Source organism: Oncorhynchus nerka, linkage group LG18, assembly GCF_034236695.1.
Source record: "Oncorhynchus nerka isolate Pitt River linkage group LG18, Oner_Uvic_2.0, whole genome shotgun sequence".
NCBI classification, from domain to species: domain Eukaryota; kingdom Metazoa; phylum Chordata; class Actinopteri; order Salmoniformes; family Salmonidae; genus Oncorhynchus; species Oncorhynchus nerka.
Window position 1 is genome coordinate 68,983,313 of NC_088413.1, and position 19,449 is coordinate 69,002,761.

At 43.8% G+C, this 19,449-nt stretch overlaps 2 protein-coding genes across 3 annotated transcripts in view; one reads left to right on the forward strand and one right to left on the reverse strand.

Moving 5' to 3' along the window:
• The window catches only part of LOC115146667 (proenkephalin-A-like), a 47,512-nt gene extending 41,948 nt beyond the window's left edge, over positions 1-5,564 (forward strand). Inside the window, exon 3 of the mRNA XM_029688734.2 lies at positions 2,399-5,564. Within this exon, the coding sequence (XP_029544594.1) occupies positions 2,399-3,028 (630 nt within the window). The 3' untranslated portion in view covers positions 3,029-5,564. The remainder of the gene's footprint in view (positions 1-2,398) is intronic.
• On the reverse strand, positions 5,352-19,195 carry LOC115146383 (zinc finger protein 395-like). Of its 2 annotated transcripts, none has more exons than XM_029688425.2 (10): positions 18,830-19,195; positions 12,881-13,110; positions 11,387-11,607; positions 11,179-11,279; positions 10,731-10,933; positions 10,492-10,592; positions 10,043-10,319; positions 9,721-9,804; positions 8,229-8,347; positions 5,352-7,987 (listed from the first exon to the last, which is right to left on the reverse strand). In XM_029688425.2, the coding sequence occupies exons 2-10, from the start codon at positions 13,073-13,075 to the stop codon at positions 7,876-7,878; spliced, it is 1,413 nt and encodes a 470-aa protein (XP_029544285.1). In that variant the 5' UTR covers positions 13,076-13,110; positions 18,830-19,195; the 3' UTR covers positions 5,352-7,875. The 2 variants fall into 2 exon arrangements, with proteins under 2 accessions (XP_029544285.1, XP_029544282.1); XM_029688422.2 differs by having other exon boundaries at positions 10,731-10,936.
• Positions 19,196-19,449: the final 254 nt, after the last annotated feature.

The window sequence follows — 19,449 nt, forward strand, 5'->3', positions numbered from 1 at the left end:
ACCGTTATTTGTCTGTTTGTGGCCTACCTGTTAGCTTGCACGGTTCTTACCATTCTCCTTCCACCTCTCTCATCAACGAGCTGTTTTCTCCCACAGGACAGCCGCTGACTGGATGTTATTTGTTTTTCGCGTCATTCTCTGTAAACCCTAGACACTGTCGTGTATGAAAAGCCCAGGAGGCTGTTTCTGAGATGCTGGATCCGGAGTGCCTAGCATCAATGATCATACCACGCTCAGTCACTTAGGTCACTGGTTTTGCCCATTCTAACATTCAATAGAACAGTAACTGAATGCCTCGATACCTGTCTGCCTGCTTTATATAACAAGCCACGGCCACGTGACTCACTGTCTGTAGGAGCGATCCATTTTCGTGAACGGGGTGGTGTACCTAAAAAACTGTCCGGTGAGTGTACACGTAAACAGGGCTAAAAACTGTCCGGTGAGTGTACACGTAAACAGGGCTAAAAACTGTCCGGTGAGTGTACACGTAAACAGGGCTAAAAACTGTCCGGTGAGTGTACATGTAAACAGGGCTAAAAACTGTCCGGTGAGTGTACACGTAAACAGGGCTAAAAACTGTCCGGTGAGTGTACATGTAAACAGGGCTAAAAACTGTCCGGTGAGTGTACATGTAAACAGGGCTAAAAACTGTCCGGTGAGTGTACATGTAAACAGGGCTAAAAACTGTCCGGTGAGTGTACATGTAAACAGGGCTAAAAACTGTCCGGTGAGTGTACATGTAAACAGGGCTAAAAACTGTCCGGTGAGTGTACATGTAAACAGGGCTAAAAACTGTCCGGTGAGTGTACACGTAAACAGGGCTAAAAACTGTCCGGTGAGTGTACACGTAAACAGGGCTAAAAACTGTCCGGTGAGTGTACATGTAAACAGGGCTAAAAACTGTCCGGTGAGTGTACACGTAAACAGGGCTAAAAAGTGACTGGTAGCAGGCATAAATAAATACTTATGGTAATATACTAATAATATGTAAACAGGAATAATAGTGACCAGTAGCAGGATAAAAAGATAGATACTAATGGAAATGGCAATCAATGAACAGTAGCATAACGATAGTAATAAATCAAACCAATAATCATTATAGCAGCAGCGTAGGTGTGAGGGTTGTCTGCGTGTGGGTATAAGTGTGTGGTGTGAGGAATGAGTGTGTGAGTGAGGTTTTTGCGTGTGAGTGAGTGACAGTGAAGGTGTTTGAGTGTCAGTGTGGATGGGCATAGAGTCAGTGTGGATGGGGATAGAGTCAGTGTGGATGGGCATAGAGTCAGTGTGGATGGGGATAGAGTCAGTGTGGATGGGCATAGAGTCAGTGTGGATGGGCATAGAGTCAGTGTGGATGGGCATAGAGTCAGTGTGGATGGGGATAGAGTCAGTGTGGATGGGCATAGAGTCAGTGTGGATGGGGATAGAGTCAGTGTGGATGGGCATAGAGTCAGTGTGGATGGGCATAGAGTCAGTGTGGATGGGCATAGAGTCAGTGTGGATGGGGATAGAGTCAGTGTGGATGGGCATAGAGTCAGTGTGGATGGGCATAGAGTCAGTGTGGATGGGCATAGAGTCAGTGTGGATGGGGATAGAGTCAGTGTGGATGGGCATAGAGTCAGTGTGGATGGGCATAGAGTCAGTGTGGATGGGCATAGAGTCAGTGTGGATGGGGATAGAGTCAGTGTGGATGGGCATAGAGTCAGTGTGGATGGGCATAGAGTCAGTGTGGATGGGCATAGAGTCAGTGTGGATGGGCATAGAGTCAGTGTGGATGGGCATAGAGTCAGTGTGGATGGGGATAGAGTCAGTGTGGATGGGCATAGAGTTAGTGTGGATGGGGATAGAGTCAGTGTGGATGGGCATAGAGTCAGTGTGGATGGGCATAGAGTCAGTGTGGATGGGGATAGAGTCAGTGTGGATGAGGATAGAGTCCGTGTGGATGGGGATAGAGTCAGTGTGGATGAGGATAGAGTCAGTGTGGATGGGCATAGAGTCAGTGTGGATGGGCATAGAGTCAGTGTGGATGGGCATAGAGTCAGTGTGGATGGGGATAGAGTCCGTGTGGATGGGCATAGAGTCAGTGTGGATGGGCATAGAGTCAGTGTGGATGAGGATAGAGTCAGTGTGGATGGGCATAAAGTCAGTGTGGATGGGGATAGAGTCAGTGTGGATGAGGATAGAGTCAGTGTGGATGGGGATAGAGTCAGTGTGGATGGGCATAGAGTCAGTGTGGATGGGCATAGAGTCAGTGTGGATGGGCATAGAGTCAGTGTGGATGGGCATAGAGTCAGTGTGGATGGGGATAGAGTCAGTGTGGATGGGCATAGAGTCAGTGTGGATAGTCTGTGGGAGAGCTGCTCTCTAATGGCCATGTGCTCTGTTTCCCTCCCCGTCTCAGGTGTGTCTGGTGGAGTGTGAGGGTAACGTGTCCCCTGCCTTCACTTGGGACATGTGCCGCAAGGCCTCAGCCTCCCCACAGTTACCCTCCCTGCCCATAGGGGGCGCTGCCATGCTGACCCGGGCCCAGAAGGAGGTGGAAGCCATGCTGCCAGAGGAAGAAGAGGAACAGGGGGAAGGGGGGCTGATGTACCCAGTAGCCCTGCAGAGGTTTGACCACGTGGTCCGTGCTCTGGGCATAGACGAGTTGGGCAGTGAGAGCCGGCTAACCGCTGATGTCTACAACTCCCAGCTGCCCCAGGAAATGCAGGAAAGGGACGAGGAAGAGGGGGACGAGGACGAGGGGGATAACGCGATGGAGAGAGAGCAGGACGGAGCGGCGGGGATAAGTCTGTCGAAGCGCTTCGGGGGTTTCCTGAAGGGAAGGCATGGCTACAGGAAGTTGATGGGCCCCGGGAGGCCCTTGCAGAAGCGCTACGGCGGGTTCATAGGCGTCCGGAAATCTGCCCGCAAGTGGAACAACCAGAAACGGTTCAGTGAGTTCCTGAAGCAATACCTGGGCATGAGCACCCGAGCTAGCAAGTCCTACAACAGCGTCTCCGCTGACATCACCCAACAGAACAAGGTGTAGCAACGCACACGGCAACTGTATCCCTGGCAATGACGCACATGTCGTAACCTAGCAACCCCCAACCCCGCCCTACATATTCAAATCCGTCACCAAGGTGATGATTAAACTTCTGTTCTGAACACAACCCCTCATGAAAATCCACACTGGAGCATTATAGATTCAGTCTTGTATGCTGCATTTCCTCATTGATAACAATAACATATTATGAATAAAAGCTAAGAAAATAGTATTAAAAAGACCATGTATATAGCTAAATGGTTTATCAGAGAATCACATTGGATTAATATTATAGACACACGAACACACTGTATTTGTTTTGCTGTCTATACTGCATCTGTAATGTAACTTTTCAAACCATGTTTGCCTTCATCAATTATGGCTATTATTATTACATAGGCTAATTCAGTGTAAACTTCATGAATTTAAATGACTTACTAGTGAATTTTCCATGGATTTCCTGAAGCAGTACAGTACGTGAGAGGGAGCTTGTTTGGTGACCGGGCAAGGCACTCTCTTTGTTAGGTTACCCTCTAGTGGCTAACACAAAAATGACTTTCAGATTTCCAATTGAAAATGCGCTAAAATATGTTCATGATTATCTTATATAATATAATATATATTATAACACAATCTCAGTATTAGGTTTGTGGATGGCTTGTAACCTATTCACATCTTCAGAACTATTCTCCAAACTTCAATTTCAACCCTGGCTACTATAATTTGGAGCAAAACATCACAATGAACTGTTACTACTGCGTAAAACTTAAATGATATATCCATGCTCATGTACCAATGATCTGTTGGCAAAACTAATGTTCTGACTTGAGAATGAACCTTGGCATGTGTTTTTTGAAGCGGACGCAGATGTAGCCAATCAGTTCACGTGTTAACCAGCGATAGCAGACATCTGCATAGTGCATGTTTTGACCGTGTTGGAGGTGGAACTGCGTCGGAGCTGTCAAATCTGTGAGCAACTGCTCTTGCCATCATTGTCACCAAGCCACACCCGCCCCACTAGTGTTAAAAGGTAAGAGAAAGTGTAGGCTATGCTTCCCCAACTGGCGGCCCAACAATTCAAATAAAATAATTTAACATAAAAGACAAAAAACAGCTGCAAATCAGCTCCAAGTGATTTAAATTGAGGAAATCTGTTCCAAACTACTCCCACACATAGATATGTGATCATATTTTTTTTTTTTTTTTTTTTCACCTTTATTTAACCAGGTAAGCTAGTTGAGAACAGGTTCTCATTTGCAACTGCGACCTGGCCAAGATAAAGCATAGCAGTGTGAACAGACAACACAGAGTTACACATGGAGTAAACAATTAACAAGTCAATAACACAGTAGAGAAAAAAGGGGAGTCTATATACAATGTGTGCAAAAGGCATGAGGAGGTAGGCGGATAATTACAATATTACAGATTAACACTGGAGTGATAAATGATCAGATGATCATGTACAGGTAGAGATATTGGTGTGCAAAGAGCAGAAAAGTAAATAAAAACTGTGGGGATGAGGTAGGTGAAAATGGGTGGGCTATTTACCAATAGATTATGTACAAATGTAAGAAACGTTATGTTTTAGTCAAACGTTATATCTGTTTGGGCTTCTTGCAGTCTTCAAATTATTTGTAATTATGTTCAGGCCCCCACACCACCTGCTCAAGAAAAAAAAGAAAGAAAAAAAATCAGCCCGCAACTGAATGTAGTTGATGGTCCCTGGTGTAGGCTATAAAGAAATAGTTACTCTTACATTCCAGTGTTCCAACTTGTAACCAAGGCTGCGTGGGATTTCTCTTAATGTACCTCCGTACAGCCAATGACAATGTCCGCTTTAGGATGAATGCCAGGAGCCGCTTGTGGAGTTGGCATCTCTGACGCAGTTCCACCTCCAACACCACCAAAACATTGAATAGAGACCCTACTGTATGTATGAACAGTGGTCTGAGTTATTACGTGAAACCATTTTGTTGTGCAGTATAAAACCTGTAAATAGCAGAAATTTTACATATCAATAAAGATAGTTTACGATTTGTTTTGTGGCTTGTTATGCAGCAAATGATTCAGTGTCTTGAGGTGTTTTGTTCCAGCGTTCTAGAATGTTCACGAGACAATGACATCTTGTATGAATCCCACAATGCTCCATTTATTAAACAAAAAATGTCCACACCAAATGTCTTGTATAATAACAATAAATGTCCTCTTGATCAAATAAAATATCTGTATAGATGCAGGCTCACAACTCAACATGGAAAGGTGTATAACTTTACATCTAACTTGAGGCCAAGATTTGAAAAAGGAGAATAAAAACAAGACTACTAGAGACAGGGTTAATCTTTATCAAGCATATTTCAACATCAAAAGGACCAAAACATTCCAGATTCCATATAAAAATAGTGCATCATAATAAAAAAATTACTTTATTCAGAGATAATTTCTTTCTCCAGGTACAGTACATACAGGTAACTGCCAGAATAAAGGAATGTCTGGAACTCGGAGGGTTGCGGCACCATTCCATCATTTGGTGTTTTGTTGACGGTAGTGGAAAACGCTGTCTCAGGCGATGCTCCATTATCTCCCATAATTATTCAATTGGGTTCAAATCTGGTGACTGACACGCTCTTTAAACCCTCTATGTGCCTTTAAGACCCCTCTTTCAAAGTCACGGAGAGCTCTTCTTCTAGCCATGGTAGCCAAAACAATGGGCAACTGGGCATTTTATACATGACCCTAAGCATGATGGGATGTTCATTGTTTAACTCAGGAACGACACCTTTGTGGAAGCATCTGATTTCAATATACCTTGTATCCCTCATTTACTCAAGTGTTTCCATTATTTTGGCAGTTAACTATACATAACACAATATATACTTTTTTTTTGCTTCTGTGGATACATTGGCTTACTGCAAGGAAACATGAGTTTCAATAAACAAGCATTCAAGCATTTTGGGTTTTAACATATGAAACATCGGTTTATGCAAGTTAATTTACAATAAGTGGCAGAGTGACAAGGGTTTAGGGCCACAATGCAGCATATCATTCTAGATAAACCCTTAGCCATGTAAATGTTTTCAGACTCAATCTTGGCACCATATTTTAGTTCTTATTATTGGCACCACGTGGCACATTCCACATCAAACCTGGAACCTCGATAACACAATTCAGTTAGTGTTTCAGCAGTACTGAGGCTGGTACTGGAGTGTTGGATATCCAAGCATATGGCTAATGTATGGAGATTGATTCCTGACAAAATATATTTATACAAATGGCTCATTTTATTACAACGATGTGAGTAAGAGACCAAAGCTGCCAATGACCTCCATGTTTTAAAGGGAACCAATACTTTCATGTCCTATTCTGTCATAGTGTCTCTTTAATTATAGACTAGTGCTCTGAAATGATATCCGTTAGCATGACCAAAGCCTGTTACGAGGCTATATTATAGACTATTTCTGGTGTAACTAAGAAGACTTTAAGGCATACCAGAAAGGATAGCTACCGTAGCTGCTAACAAGAAGGATGAGATACTGGGTCCTTCACTTTAACAGTTGGTTACATCATGCTCAGAGAAGTAAAAATCAATGTGTATGACATCTGATTGGTCTAAAGTATGTGAATTCATTCCTATATCCCACAACATGGTAATTCTTGGCGGAACATTGTATTTAACACACCTTAGAAAAACGACAAGTTGCAAAATATAGACAACATTGCTGGATAACATAACGAAACACAATACAAATTAACATATTCAACATCACCAAAAAACATGTTTTTGTTCCCTTAAAAAAGCCAAATACACTACAAAAAAGCTACATACACGTTTGCAGGAATAAATGGCTTATGACATCAGACAGGTTGGGCTAATGACTCCCAAATCTGCATTTTACTCCTCCAATCCATTCTCTATGTTTAGGACACAACTTCCTGGTTACCGACGCTTGGTAGATCATGAGCAGATGGAATCCTATAGGTCAAGGGGGATTCTCTCAACCAATCCGTGCACTATATGCAATTGACAAGAGCTGGTGTAAATGAAACTCAATACTTTTTAACAAATAAATGAGCAAGTTGACTGAAACTCTCTTCTCTGACATGGTAACAAGCATGCTATTTACAGGACCTAAGTATTTAGTGAGGCTTTATTTAGTATCACTTTACGTTCTTCTCCTCGTCATCATTCTCCACTGCATGCACAGACAGGAAGCCAAAGCCTGATGGATCGGTTAACCTTTGTATCATACGGATCTGTTCTTGCCCAGGCGTTTGGAAGTTAGGTTAATTTACAGATCAGATGTTCTGCTCAGCTCCTGTCTGGCTCAGGCCCACAATTAGCAACAGGCAGCAAAAGCCTTGTTTCCAAGCCAAGTTATGGACGGCATGATGTCATAGATCTATAGACATCCCCTATATAGCTGCTGGGTATAGAAGAGCTGCTGTTTATAAGTTATAGCCAAAGATTTGGAAGAGAGGATCACACGTTCCACTTCCTTTATAGCCCCTCCCTGGGCAGGAAGACAGGGGAACTGAGATGCAAAACTACGCTTCTGGTAAAGGTCATAGCTTACCAGTCATAGGTCATTTAGCTGCCTGCCCCACGCAGAGTTCACCATGAGCACCAACACACAAGAACCCGAAGTTGTCAAAGACATGAACAAAATACATAAAACTTTTAGTAAAGTGGTAAAAAGTACAAAAAAACGTTTTTTTGTAAAGAAAGAAATAAACATCAACGTACATGGTGCTCCACTGGTTGACCCCCCAGATCTTTCCTCAGTCTTCACTCGAAGAGGTGACAGCTCCGTCTTTCTTTCTCTTGCTCTTCATCCCCCTCTTCTGTGAGGGGTTCAGTCGAGGAAGCGCTGGCAGGCTTTCTTCCAGCGACAGGCGGTGCACCACTGGTCCCGGTGCTCGATGCCGTACACCTTACGGCACTTCTTCGCCTCGCCACGGATTCTCCTATAGAGAGAAAAGAGGGAGGGAAAGAGAGGGGGAGGGGAAGTCAATTTACAGTAAATGTAATGAACGGAAATGGAGAGAGAGTCATAAGTAACGAGATGCATAGATAAGAGTGAGGAAAAGACAGAAAATTCAGATCGGCGAGAAGGGAAATGACTGTAGACTCAGATCGACTGAGGCAGATATGAGGCATTAAAATGTTATCAATAGTGATACATTAGTAATAGTATAAATATCTCACCTTGCGGACCAGTGGCTGCGTTGGGGAGAAGTGCTGACAGGGTGTGGTCTGATGGGGGAACTCTGCTGCTGCAGCCACTGTTCTCCCACACTGACTGACCTCACACGGAACGACGCACCCTGGTGGACAGAGGGGGAAACAGGTGAGAAGCAGTGCATAGAAAAACAACAGAACATACATATTATGACTGCCTTTGTTATGGGTGATGAAGAGCATAATGTCCTTTCAAAAGGCTACTTTTCCACATCTCCTCTCCTTTACCTCCACTGAAGGGAAAGGAACTGCAGATGAGAAGAGACAAGGACAGCCACTATAAATAAGTGTAAACTCAGTTTTTGGTAATTGGTTAGAGACTACTAACTAATCTGTCTAATTGTATACAAATAACCCACAACTGAATTGAACATGTGTTGTGCTGAGAAATCTACAACCCTAAAGGAAAATATAACTAAAATCTGTAAATATCAACAATACTACAGATGGGAACTGAGCGGTGTAGATCAATCTGGTTCAATGCATTTGTTATGTACACTAATAAAATAAATGACAACATATTGCATTTGATGTTGCCATCTCTCACAATACTGCAAGGTCCAGCAAAACAACACTGGTGAAAGTAAGGAAAGTCTTCATCCACTATTTTAGCATTCATGCAATGCGTATTTAGATTACAGTAAACTGAACGATGCATGTTAACTGCTGAAACGGCATCAGCGTTGATTTCTCTTTGTGTGTACCGCTGCAGACTACTGCAGTGGCTTGATCACGCCAGTGTCCACGTGTTGTTACAAATAAATTACCAGCAGTTTCTACTACATATCGATAGGTGGCAGTGTTGTAGCACCATCTAACGAGAAACTATGGCCCAGTGGAGGCAAAGGCAGCCAGTTCAGCGATGGAAAGAAAATATGATCAAATCAACACAGGATTAGCTGGTAAATATCCATGACACTATTGGCAGTATAGAGCAGCTCTGGAGACAGGGCACTAAATCTATCCTAGAAAACAAATGCTATTTTTCCCTGATGGACTGAATTCAATTCTCCAAACACATACTGGCAAAGGCTCTGTATGGGAGATGTTTCTGCAAATATTCCACTTTTAAAAGCAAATATGTGATGAATTCAAAACGCTTGGATATATGGACAATTCTGTGTTTAAAGGGCAAAAATATGTTGAATTCTACCAGCGAAAATAGCATATACCTGGACATAGAGCATGAACAGCAGTTGTACAGTAGATTCTTAACTGAGTGTTTATAAATCAATTATCTACAGGGAATTTCCCTTGAGATTCTCCTATTGGATTCTGCAGTGACAGTTGAGTCCAAGAGCCCCAGGAGTCAGGGTTGTGTTGATTGTCATAGTCTGTTGTCCAGCTCCTTTACCAACACTTTTCTTTGATTTAGCTCAGCCGGGGTTTGCACATTTGAGACCATTCCTTCAGTCCTAAAGTGCAAACTCTACCCACCCAGTGCTTCAGGCAAGTTTACCTGTCTTGGGTGGAGGGTTGAGGTAGGTGTGGTACAATGGCAGGAGGAGACCGAGACAGGTGGAGCCACCACCTGGACTGGAACCTACAGAGATAAATAAAGTGATCAATGATTGCGATCAGGTAGGATCATTGATTGCGAAATATGAAACAATAGGCTATATAACCACATACAAAAACAGAGTTTACAATAGGTGCTCATAGCATGCTTGTTATATATTTAACTCAAGAAACACATTTGTTTTCCACTTTTCATTCCCGGTGTGCAGAACAGAGATAACTTAGACATGAATAGCAGGGAGGGCAGTTGTCCTAGTGCTTACCTGGTAGGAGTGCTCAGAGTGGACCTGCCAGAAGAAGTCTGGGGTGGAGGGGGCAGACTGGCTGAGCTGGGGGCTCACTTCTGTGGGGGAGTCTCCTCCAGCTCCTGGTCCTACGCCAGCGGGAGAGGGGCTGGAGGTGGAGGTGCAGGCCGGCCATGGGGTGCTGGGGGTGGAGACCCCTAGAGGTCGGGTGAGAGGCCGCGCCTCCCGCTGATGGATCTCTGTGTAGTAGAAGTCCTCCTCGCTGCAGGAGCAACGCTCATGCTCACTGACTTGGCTGAAAACACGTGGATATACAGTACATAGATTAATGCAACAGTTGTTTTCTTGTGCCACTATTACTGCTAGTAGAAGCGCTGTCACATCATCTGATAATAAAAGTTAAGACTTTATAATGTCAACGGCCGCCATTTTTGCACCAAAGATCAGTCTCATCCCTAGACACTTACCCCAAATGCAGGGTACGGATGTGACGTTTAATCCCAACGACAGACTTCAGAATCTTCCCACAGTTTGGCCACAGACACCTGTAGGCCAACTTCACTGAGTTCTGAGAGGAAACAAGTTCATAGGTAAGCAAGGCTGATGGAACATTAAATCAAGAACAAGTAGCTGATATGTGACAGAATTTACTGGCAAGCACATTGGTCAATTTTAGCAAGTCTGTCCCCGTGACTACCCAACTCACCCTGCGTTTCCGTGGTGCTGGCTCTTCAAACAGCACCTGCTCCATGTCCAATCCCTCATCAGGGGGCATGGACAGGCTGTGACCCTCTGTTTCTGTGATTGGTGGAGAGGGAGCCGGGCTTCCGTAGCCATGGTCACAGCTCCAGTAGCCACTACTTCCACTGTCTGAGAGTTCCCCGCCTCCACACTCCATACCAGCAGAACCTGCTGTACACACACACATTAGTAACTTATCCAGAAGTAACTTACAGTGCATATATTTTCGTACTGGACCCCTATGGGAATTGGACCTACAATCGTGGCGTTGCAAACAATATGCTCTACCAACTGAGACACACACACACACACACACACACCTTACTAGTGCTGCAATGGTTGACAAAAACTGGGAGAGAAAAAAATATAACCAAGAGCTTATCACTCAATCAATTATTCTGTCAATGAATTACCTGTGACTGTGTCTCTCTGAGGAGGGCTCGGGACCAGAGGGCTGCAGGACAGGCTGGTCAGAACCAGGGCTGCCATCATCTCATCCATAGTCTCCGCACTCCTGTAGCAGGGAGAACGATAAGGTATAGAGAGAGAGACACACACAATGACAGGGGAATGCATACCCTGCTCCAGTTAACACACAAATGACATCCACACTACACTAACCTCCTGGGCACGTCGATGCAGGAGGACATTTGGTGTGGTCTGCCTGTGCCTTGTGTCGTAGTAGAAGGTGGAGGCGGTACGGTGGGGCAGGTCCATACGTCCTCTAGTTTCCTCAGGACATGCTGTCCCAGGACAGGCAGTAGGACGGCCACCTCATTATCCACATGGTTGTGTTGCTCCACTATCCCTGTGCACTCATGCCCTCCACACAACACATACACCTAAAGAGAGAGGGAGAGGTTAGCGACAGAAGTGTAATTGAGGGAGGAAATAGGAGGGAGTGATATGGATGGAGAGAGAGAGAGTCCTAAACAGAGGAGTACACAGTGGCAGAATACCTGACCCCTGTGACTGACCCAAAATCCTTGACTATGTACAGACTCAGCGAGCATAGCCTTGCTATTGAGAGGTCGTTATAGGCAGACCTGGCTCTCAAGAGAAGACAGGATATGTGCCCATTGTCAACTAAATTGGTGGAAACTGAGCTGCACTTCCTAACCTGTATGACCACAGATACAGATTTCCCTCAGATCACACAGACCCACAAAGAATTTGAGAACTTGACAAGCGTTTCAAGGTTCATTGTCTTTACTTGCAAACTCCAAAATAAAGGTGTACAGCCATGTAGAAATGGTAGAAAACAGGAGTGATATACCCAACTCAACATGAGGCAGTGTCACATTAATAATGTACCGACTCTGGGTAAAGGTCACAGTCAACACATGTCCATAATAACAATGCTCCCATGAACAGTCATAATACTATACTGCAGTTAAGTACACCACATATTCAGTAGGAATGATTTGTATAGTGTCCGCACTATAACAAAATCCAACATTGATAAGCTCCCATATCTGTTTGGCAAAATACCACAATGTGCAATCATAGCAGCAAGTGGCCCGTTGCCATGAGAAGACGGCAATCATAGCAGCAAGTGGCCCGTTGCCATGAGAAGACGGCAATCATAGCAGCAAGTGGCCCGTTGCCATGAGAAGACGGCAATCATAGCAGCAAGTGGCCCGTTGCCATGAGAAGACGGCAATCATAGCAGCAAGTGGCCCGTTGCCATGAGAAGACGGCAATCATAGCAGCAAGTGGCCCGTTGCCATGAGAAGACGCCAATCAATGTTTACTGTTCATTTCTAATAGTTTTTTGTTGACGTTGTTAAATGATCCTCTCACTTTTGTTTATTTTACTTGCTTTGGCAATGTAAACATATTTCCCATGCCAATAAAGCCCCTTTGAATTGAGAGAGCAAGAGAGAGATGTACAACGATTGAGAGAGAGATGTACAATGACAAGTCAAAAAGAACAAGTCAGGGTTAGTGCAAAGATAGGGGGAGCATAAGAGAGACAGATATAAAAAGACAGACAGCAATACTTCGAGGAAAGAGAAAATTCATTAAAACAATCTGAATTTGAATTAGAGAGTGACAGACAGATTGTCAGTGTTCTCTCAAGCATGACATGTAACATAAGAATGTCTCCCTCACCTTCTGTCCTGGAAGTAGTTTGTTGTTGAACCTGCTGAGATGCTGGGGCCCTGGTGATCCCATGGTTGGGCCCCCCACACCTCCCTCGGGGTCCCCATGACCCCCTGTCTCCAGTGTGCTCTCCATGGAGGGGCAGGAGGTACACACCAACGCCCCTAATGGGGAACGCTTCCCCAGACGACTCTTAGGTAACATGGTTGGCAGTAACACTGTCTGTAGACTCAGAAGATCTATTGGGAACACAGACAGAGACAGACAGACGAAACAGGAGTAGAGTTTGGGTTTAGTTACTGTAGTAGGAGAATACTGATCCTGCCTCAGAAATCATGCTGTGTTGCATTCTGAGAAATGCACTCTGGTTGTCATTGGTATCCATTTTAAAAGATCTTAGAAGTGCGCATGTTACACTTAATCTCTTTTACAGTCAAATGCCATTGCAGGGGCAATGAGGATTGAGAAATTGACCATCTGCTTTCAACACATTACAGAGAAAAAAAAATCTGTGTGCTCACTTTACGATTGTCTTTCATGTTTTGAAGCTCTATAAAGTTAACTTTATTGACAGAGTCATAGCCATACAGGTGCATGTGTGGATGACAGCTCAGCCATTCTGCCATGAATGTTGATGGATTGATTAAGAGTGTGGGGAGGGCACTCCTGAAAGCTAATCAATTACATAATTGGTCTTCATCAGCACTTGAATGAACACCTGTCTTAGATCCAAATCTACCCCCTCCCCACCTAAACACTCTTGGTTGAAATTGCATCAGATGACCATATCCCCCAACCCTATCCTTGACTATTAGATAAAAACACATCTGACACCAAATCAGTGGGTAGGAGGTGACTTGTTTCTACACCATCCAACTATATACTATGGTGTGTGGTGGCTTGGGATCAGCTGGCTTCCTCAGATAGAGTTACAACACAACTATATACTATGGTGTGTGGTGGCTTGGGATCAGCTGGCTTCCTCAGATAGAGTTACAACACAACTATATACTATGGTGTGTGGTGGCTTGGGATCAGCTGGCTTCCTCAGATAGAGTTACAACACAACTATATACTATGGTGTGTGGTGGCTTGGGATCAGCTGGCTTCCTCAGATAGAGTTACAACACAACTATATACTATGGTGTGTGGTGGCTTGGGATCAGCTGGCTTCCTCAGATAGAGTTACAACACAAATATTTACCCATGACCTATTTTGGAGTCCTTCTCTATTTCGGACACTTGAGACATTTTACCAGATGCTCTTATCCAGAGCAACTTACAGTAGTGAGTGCATACATTTCAACTTATTCACACTTGTCCCCTGTGGGAATCAAACCCACAACCCTGGCATTGCAAGCGCCATGCTCTACCACCTGAGCTGAGCTCCATGCTCTACCACCTGAGCTGAGCTCCATGCTCTACCACCTGAGCTGAGCTCCATGCTCTACCACCTGAGCTGAGCTCCATGCTCTACCACCTGAGCTGAGCTCCATGCTCTACCACCTGAGCTGAGCTCCATGCTCTACCACCTGAGCTGAGCTCCATGCTCTACCACCTGAGGGCCATGCTCTACCACCTGAGGGCCATGCTCTACCACCTGAGCCACAAGGTTTGCCTTGACTTTTACAGAGAGCTCATTGCTGGTTAAACCTCCTACACACAGAGCTAAAGTTAGCTGACATTCAACATCCCAATGGAATGTGTAGGCCTACCTTAAAATACTATTACCATTACACAACAGTAGCCTGTGAATAGAATCTTCAAACCAGAAATATATTAATTCCAAAAGAGTGGCCTACTAATGACTCTTCATTTGTTAAAGTTGTTCCAAGTTACATGTTCAAAAAGAAACGATTATGACAAAATGCTTTGTATTTACCCTGCACAGGAAATGCGAGAGGCAGGGCTTCAATAATAGTCTCCAATAATTTGAGGTGTGGGATTCTCCAAAAACATTCTCCCAATAATAAATTAACTCTTCTCCTGCAAAGTGATTCTACCTCTAATCCCATGAACTCATTCTAGCATCAATCCCCCTGCCGTTCTCACGTCGTCAATAGAAACATTCCAATGGGCATCAGTATAGGTACGTCATCACGATAACTGATGCAATTCTGGAAACCAGAGAGCAAGACACAGTGAGTCACCCCTTCTAGAAAATATAGAAGAACAATTTACAGTTGGGAAAGATTTAGGGTGAACCAGATTTGCTCTGTTGAGTATTCACGGTCCATCATATCCTGAAATACCGATTAAAAACACATCAAAGAGAGAAGGGAAGTGTGTGTGTGTGTGCATAAGCAACAACAATGCCACCAGAGAAGCCAAAGGCTGAGTATGAAAGAGAGAAGGGGGAGGTAAGGTTCTCTCCATCCCCTCCTTGATTCCAGTAATGTTTGACTCACTGGTGTAATGATGAACCAACCTGATGGTAACAGAATTTCCTTTGATTTCACAACATTGGCCCTCTGTAACAGTAGCTCGCTGCTGTACGTAGAGGCATACAATAGTCACCAGCCACAGGTGGCACTGTAACTCTATACCAGGAATACAGGGGAAAATAACACGTCTTATAAGGGGAAAGTTTCACAACTGAATGCAATTCAGATGAACCATCAAACAGGAAAAACGTCAATACAGGACTAAGATTGAATCGTACTACACCGGCGCTGACGGATATGGTAGGGCTTGCAAACTATTACAGACTACAAAGAGAAACCCAGCCTCGAGCCTACCAGATGGGCTAAATTCCTTTAATGCTCGTGTCGAGGCAAGCAACACTGAAGCATGCATGAGAGCAAAAGCTGTTCTGGGTGACTGTGGGATCACACTCTCCGTAGCCGATGTGAGCAAGACCTTTAAAAACAGGTCAACATTCACAAGGCGGGGCCAGACGGATTATCAGGATGTTTACTCAAAGCATGCACGGAACAACTGGCAAGTGTCTTCACTGACATTTTCAACCTCTCCCCGGCCGAGTCTGTAATACCCACACGTTTCAAGCAGACCACCATAGTCCCTGTGCCCAAGAAAGCGAAGGTAACCTTCCTAAATGACTACTACCCAGTAGCACTCACATCTGTAGCTATGAAGTGCTTTAAAAGGCTGGTCTTGGCTCACATCAACACCATCATCCCAGAAACCCTAGACTCGCATACCGCCCCAACAGATGATGCAACCTCAATCGCACTCCATACCACCATTTCCCACCTGGACAAAAGGAACACCTATGTGAGAATGCTGTTCATTGACTACAGCTTAGTGTAACCCCATCCTGCCCACAAAGCTCATCACTAAGCTAAGGACCCTGGGACTAAACACCTCCCTCTGCAACTGGATCGCTCCACAACGATTTACAGGTCTCTGCAGATGTTTGATAGGGTTCAAGTTCGGGCTGGACCACTCAAGAACATTCAGAGATTTGTGCCAAAGCCACTCCTGCGTTGTCTTGGCTGTGTGCTTAGGGTCGTTGTCCTTTTGGAAGGTGAACCTTCGTCCCATTCTGAGGTCCTGAGTGCTCTGGAGCAGGTTCATCAAATATCTCCATACTTTGCTCTGTTCACCTTTTCTTCGATCCGACTAATCTCCCAGTCCCTGCCTCTGAAAAACATCCCCACAGCACGATGCCGATACCACCATGCTTCACCGTTGGGTTGGTGCCAAGTTTCCTCCAGATGTGAAGCTTGGCATTCAGGCCAAAGAGTTCACGCTTGGTTTCATCAGACCAGAGAATCTTGTTTCTCATGGTCAGAGTCCTTTAGGTGCCTTTTGGCAAACTCTAAGCGGGCTGTCATGTGCCTTTTACTGAGGAGTGGCTTCCGTCTGGCCACTCTACCATAAAGACCTGATTGGTGGGAGTGCTGCAGAGACTGTTGTCCTTCTGGAAGGTTCTCCATCTCCAGAGGAACTCTGAATCTGTCAGAGTGACAATTGGGTTCCTTGTCACCGCCCTGACAAAAGGCCCTTCTCCCCTGATTGCTCAGTTTGGCCAGGCGGCCAGCTCTAGGAAGAGTCTTGGTGGTTCAAACTTCCTCCATTTAAGACTGATGGAGGACGCTGTGTTCTTGGGGACCTTCAATCCTGCAGAATTTTTTGGGTACCCTTCCCCAGATCTGTGCCTCAGCATAATCCTGTCTCGGAGCTCTACGGACAATTCCTTCAACCTCATGGCTTAGTTTCTCTGACATGCACTGTCAACTGTGGGACCTCATATAGACACGTGTGTGCCTTTCCAAATCATGTCCAATCAATTGAATTTACCACAGGTGGACTCCAATGAAGTTGTATAAACATTGTGGATGACCAATGGAAACAGGATGCACTTGAGCTCAATTTTGAGTCTCATAACAAAGGGTCTGAATACTTATGTAAATAAGACGTATTGTTTTGTTGTTGACATTTCGAAATATCTATTTTGGGTTTGTCATTACAGGGTATTGTGTGTAGATGGATTAAAATAAATAAAAAGTTATTTTAGAATAAGGCTGTAACGTAACAAAATGTGGAAAAAGTCAAGGGGTCTGAATACTTCCGAATGCACTGTATTTTACACGCATGCCTTTTATTCTCCTCCAAAAGTAAAAGCAAGAAATGCATCACCTATGCCTCTTCTGCCATTCATTCCTATATAGCACCACAGTGGTGTCATAATACCCATAAAACCTGGTGGTCAAACAGGGAAGTGGTTCTAATCATTTTCCCACCATTATTTTTTCCCATAGGAGATTTTAGAAACACATAAAATAAGGACTGTATTTCGTATAGGCTCACCATGACGTGCTGGTTTGATAACCATGTAAATCTCTCTCGGACAAGGTGACAAATATTTGACTGCATCTACTCAGATTCAAAAATGCTAATTAGGTCAAAATAGACATCATGCAAAACTACAAATCCCTGCAAGCTCCTGCACCTCATCTCTAGCTGACACCTTTGCTAACAGGTATTGTGTCTATTTAAAACTTGCACAAGACTGTTCACAGAATTGGGGGGGGGGGTAAATATTGATCAAAATCACATTGTCCTAGAGATTTACACGGTTATCAAAACATCACGCAAGGGTAATTCTACACAAAACACAGCCCTTGTTTTAAGTGTTTCTAAAATCCACTATGGGAAATATGAATGGTGGGAAAACGATTGGAACCATATCCCTGTTTGACCACTAGGTTATGGGTATAATGACTCACTGTGGTACTCGAAGACTGGTTTGGATTTCTCCCTGACCAAAATAGCTGCCATTCTCAGAACATTCTAGAACTTGAGGGTCTATGACATAGCTGTCCACCCCCTTATCGGTAGAAAGTAGTATAACCACGCATGCCCGCACTAAAACTGTCAATTTCTCTTACCAAAAATAGACCATGAAAACACCATCATTGCAGTAAAATTATCACTACGACACTTAATGTAGATGATTTAGTGTAATGCATAATTCATTTTTAATTCGTTTGATTTTATAATTTTGTTTCTTATGTTTACTGGTTTCCCAATAATAGGATAAATGTTGGATGTTGTTTTAAACTAAATTAGTTCTATAAGGTTGTCACAAAGGATCTATGCACACAAGATATTTTAGGATGCAAAACATCACGTTTACAGCCTATATTCTGCAGCTCATGCTTTGTAAGAAAAATGTCATATAAGGCATTGATTGCTTCATTGAACAATTACTGATAGCCCACAAATAACAAGCGTCTGCATTGACTGGGTCCTAATATTATTTGCAACTTCACAGTTGATAAACATGGTCATATAAAACGTAGCCTCAATGCGTTTTGCAGCGATAAGAACATGTTTTTTTCCCCTTCATGTTTACAATACAAATATGCACTTAAAATCCAAACCTTATATACTGCATAAGGAATCGACTAACATGTTGAAAAGCATGCATCCAAAACAGCACTTTTCCTTGAGAAAACCCTCCCAAAGTTTCAATGGGTACAGTGCACTTACCTCTGCCAATATTCAACACACCAGCTTCCTTAAAGCTCGCTTTAACCGGCTGTAACTTGAAATGCTGTTTTCCCTGCCTGAAAAAGGGTTGAAATGCTGGTTATATCCAAACCCGGTATGGATTAAGGGGCAGGATTGGAATGGAGCTTTTCTTCTGCGAAAACATTATCAAGTAAATACCATACATACACGGTACTCGGACGTAAATAACCGTCTACTTTACATATTTGACTCAACTGAATAGATACATCAGTGGCAGTTAAACAGTTTTAGCGTGAAAATATAGCTGTAGGTGTCGAGTTTTGTTAAAAAGGAATGAAATACACGCCCGGGTTTTCTTTAATCTGTTTTCAGCGGGTTTTCAGGTCTTGTAGTAAACAAGATAACCATGTGGTAAGGATGTCAGCGTTCATTGGTCAAACCCTGTTTTTCTAGACACACGCCCCACAAAGCTCACTTGTTTACAGTAGCTTGGATTTGGGCTTGTTTGAGTGGAGCTCACAATGGACGTACAGTAACTCAACTAGGTTACATTGTTGTATGCATGCTGCAGAAAGCAAACAGCTACATTGAAAGTTGCAACGTTGCTCATCATTTCAGTGCAAGTTTAGAACTTTGTC

Coding starts and splice junctions, on each gene's coding strand:
- LOC115146383 (XM_029688422.2), bottom strand. CDS start 13,075: ATGTTACCTAAGAGTCGTCTGGGGAAGCGTTCCCCATTAGGGGCGTTG. Junction 10,593..10,730: donor CAGCACCACGGAAACGCAGG/GTGAGTTGGGTA, acceptor GTTTCCTCTCAG/AACTCAGTGAAGTTGGCCTA. Junction 9,805..10,042: donor ACTCTGAGCACTCCTACCAG/GTAAGCACTAGG, acceptor TTATCTCTGTAG/GTTCCAGTCCAGGTGGTGGC.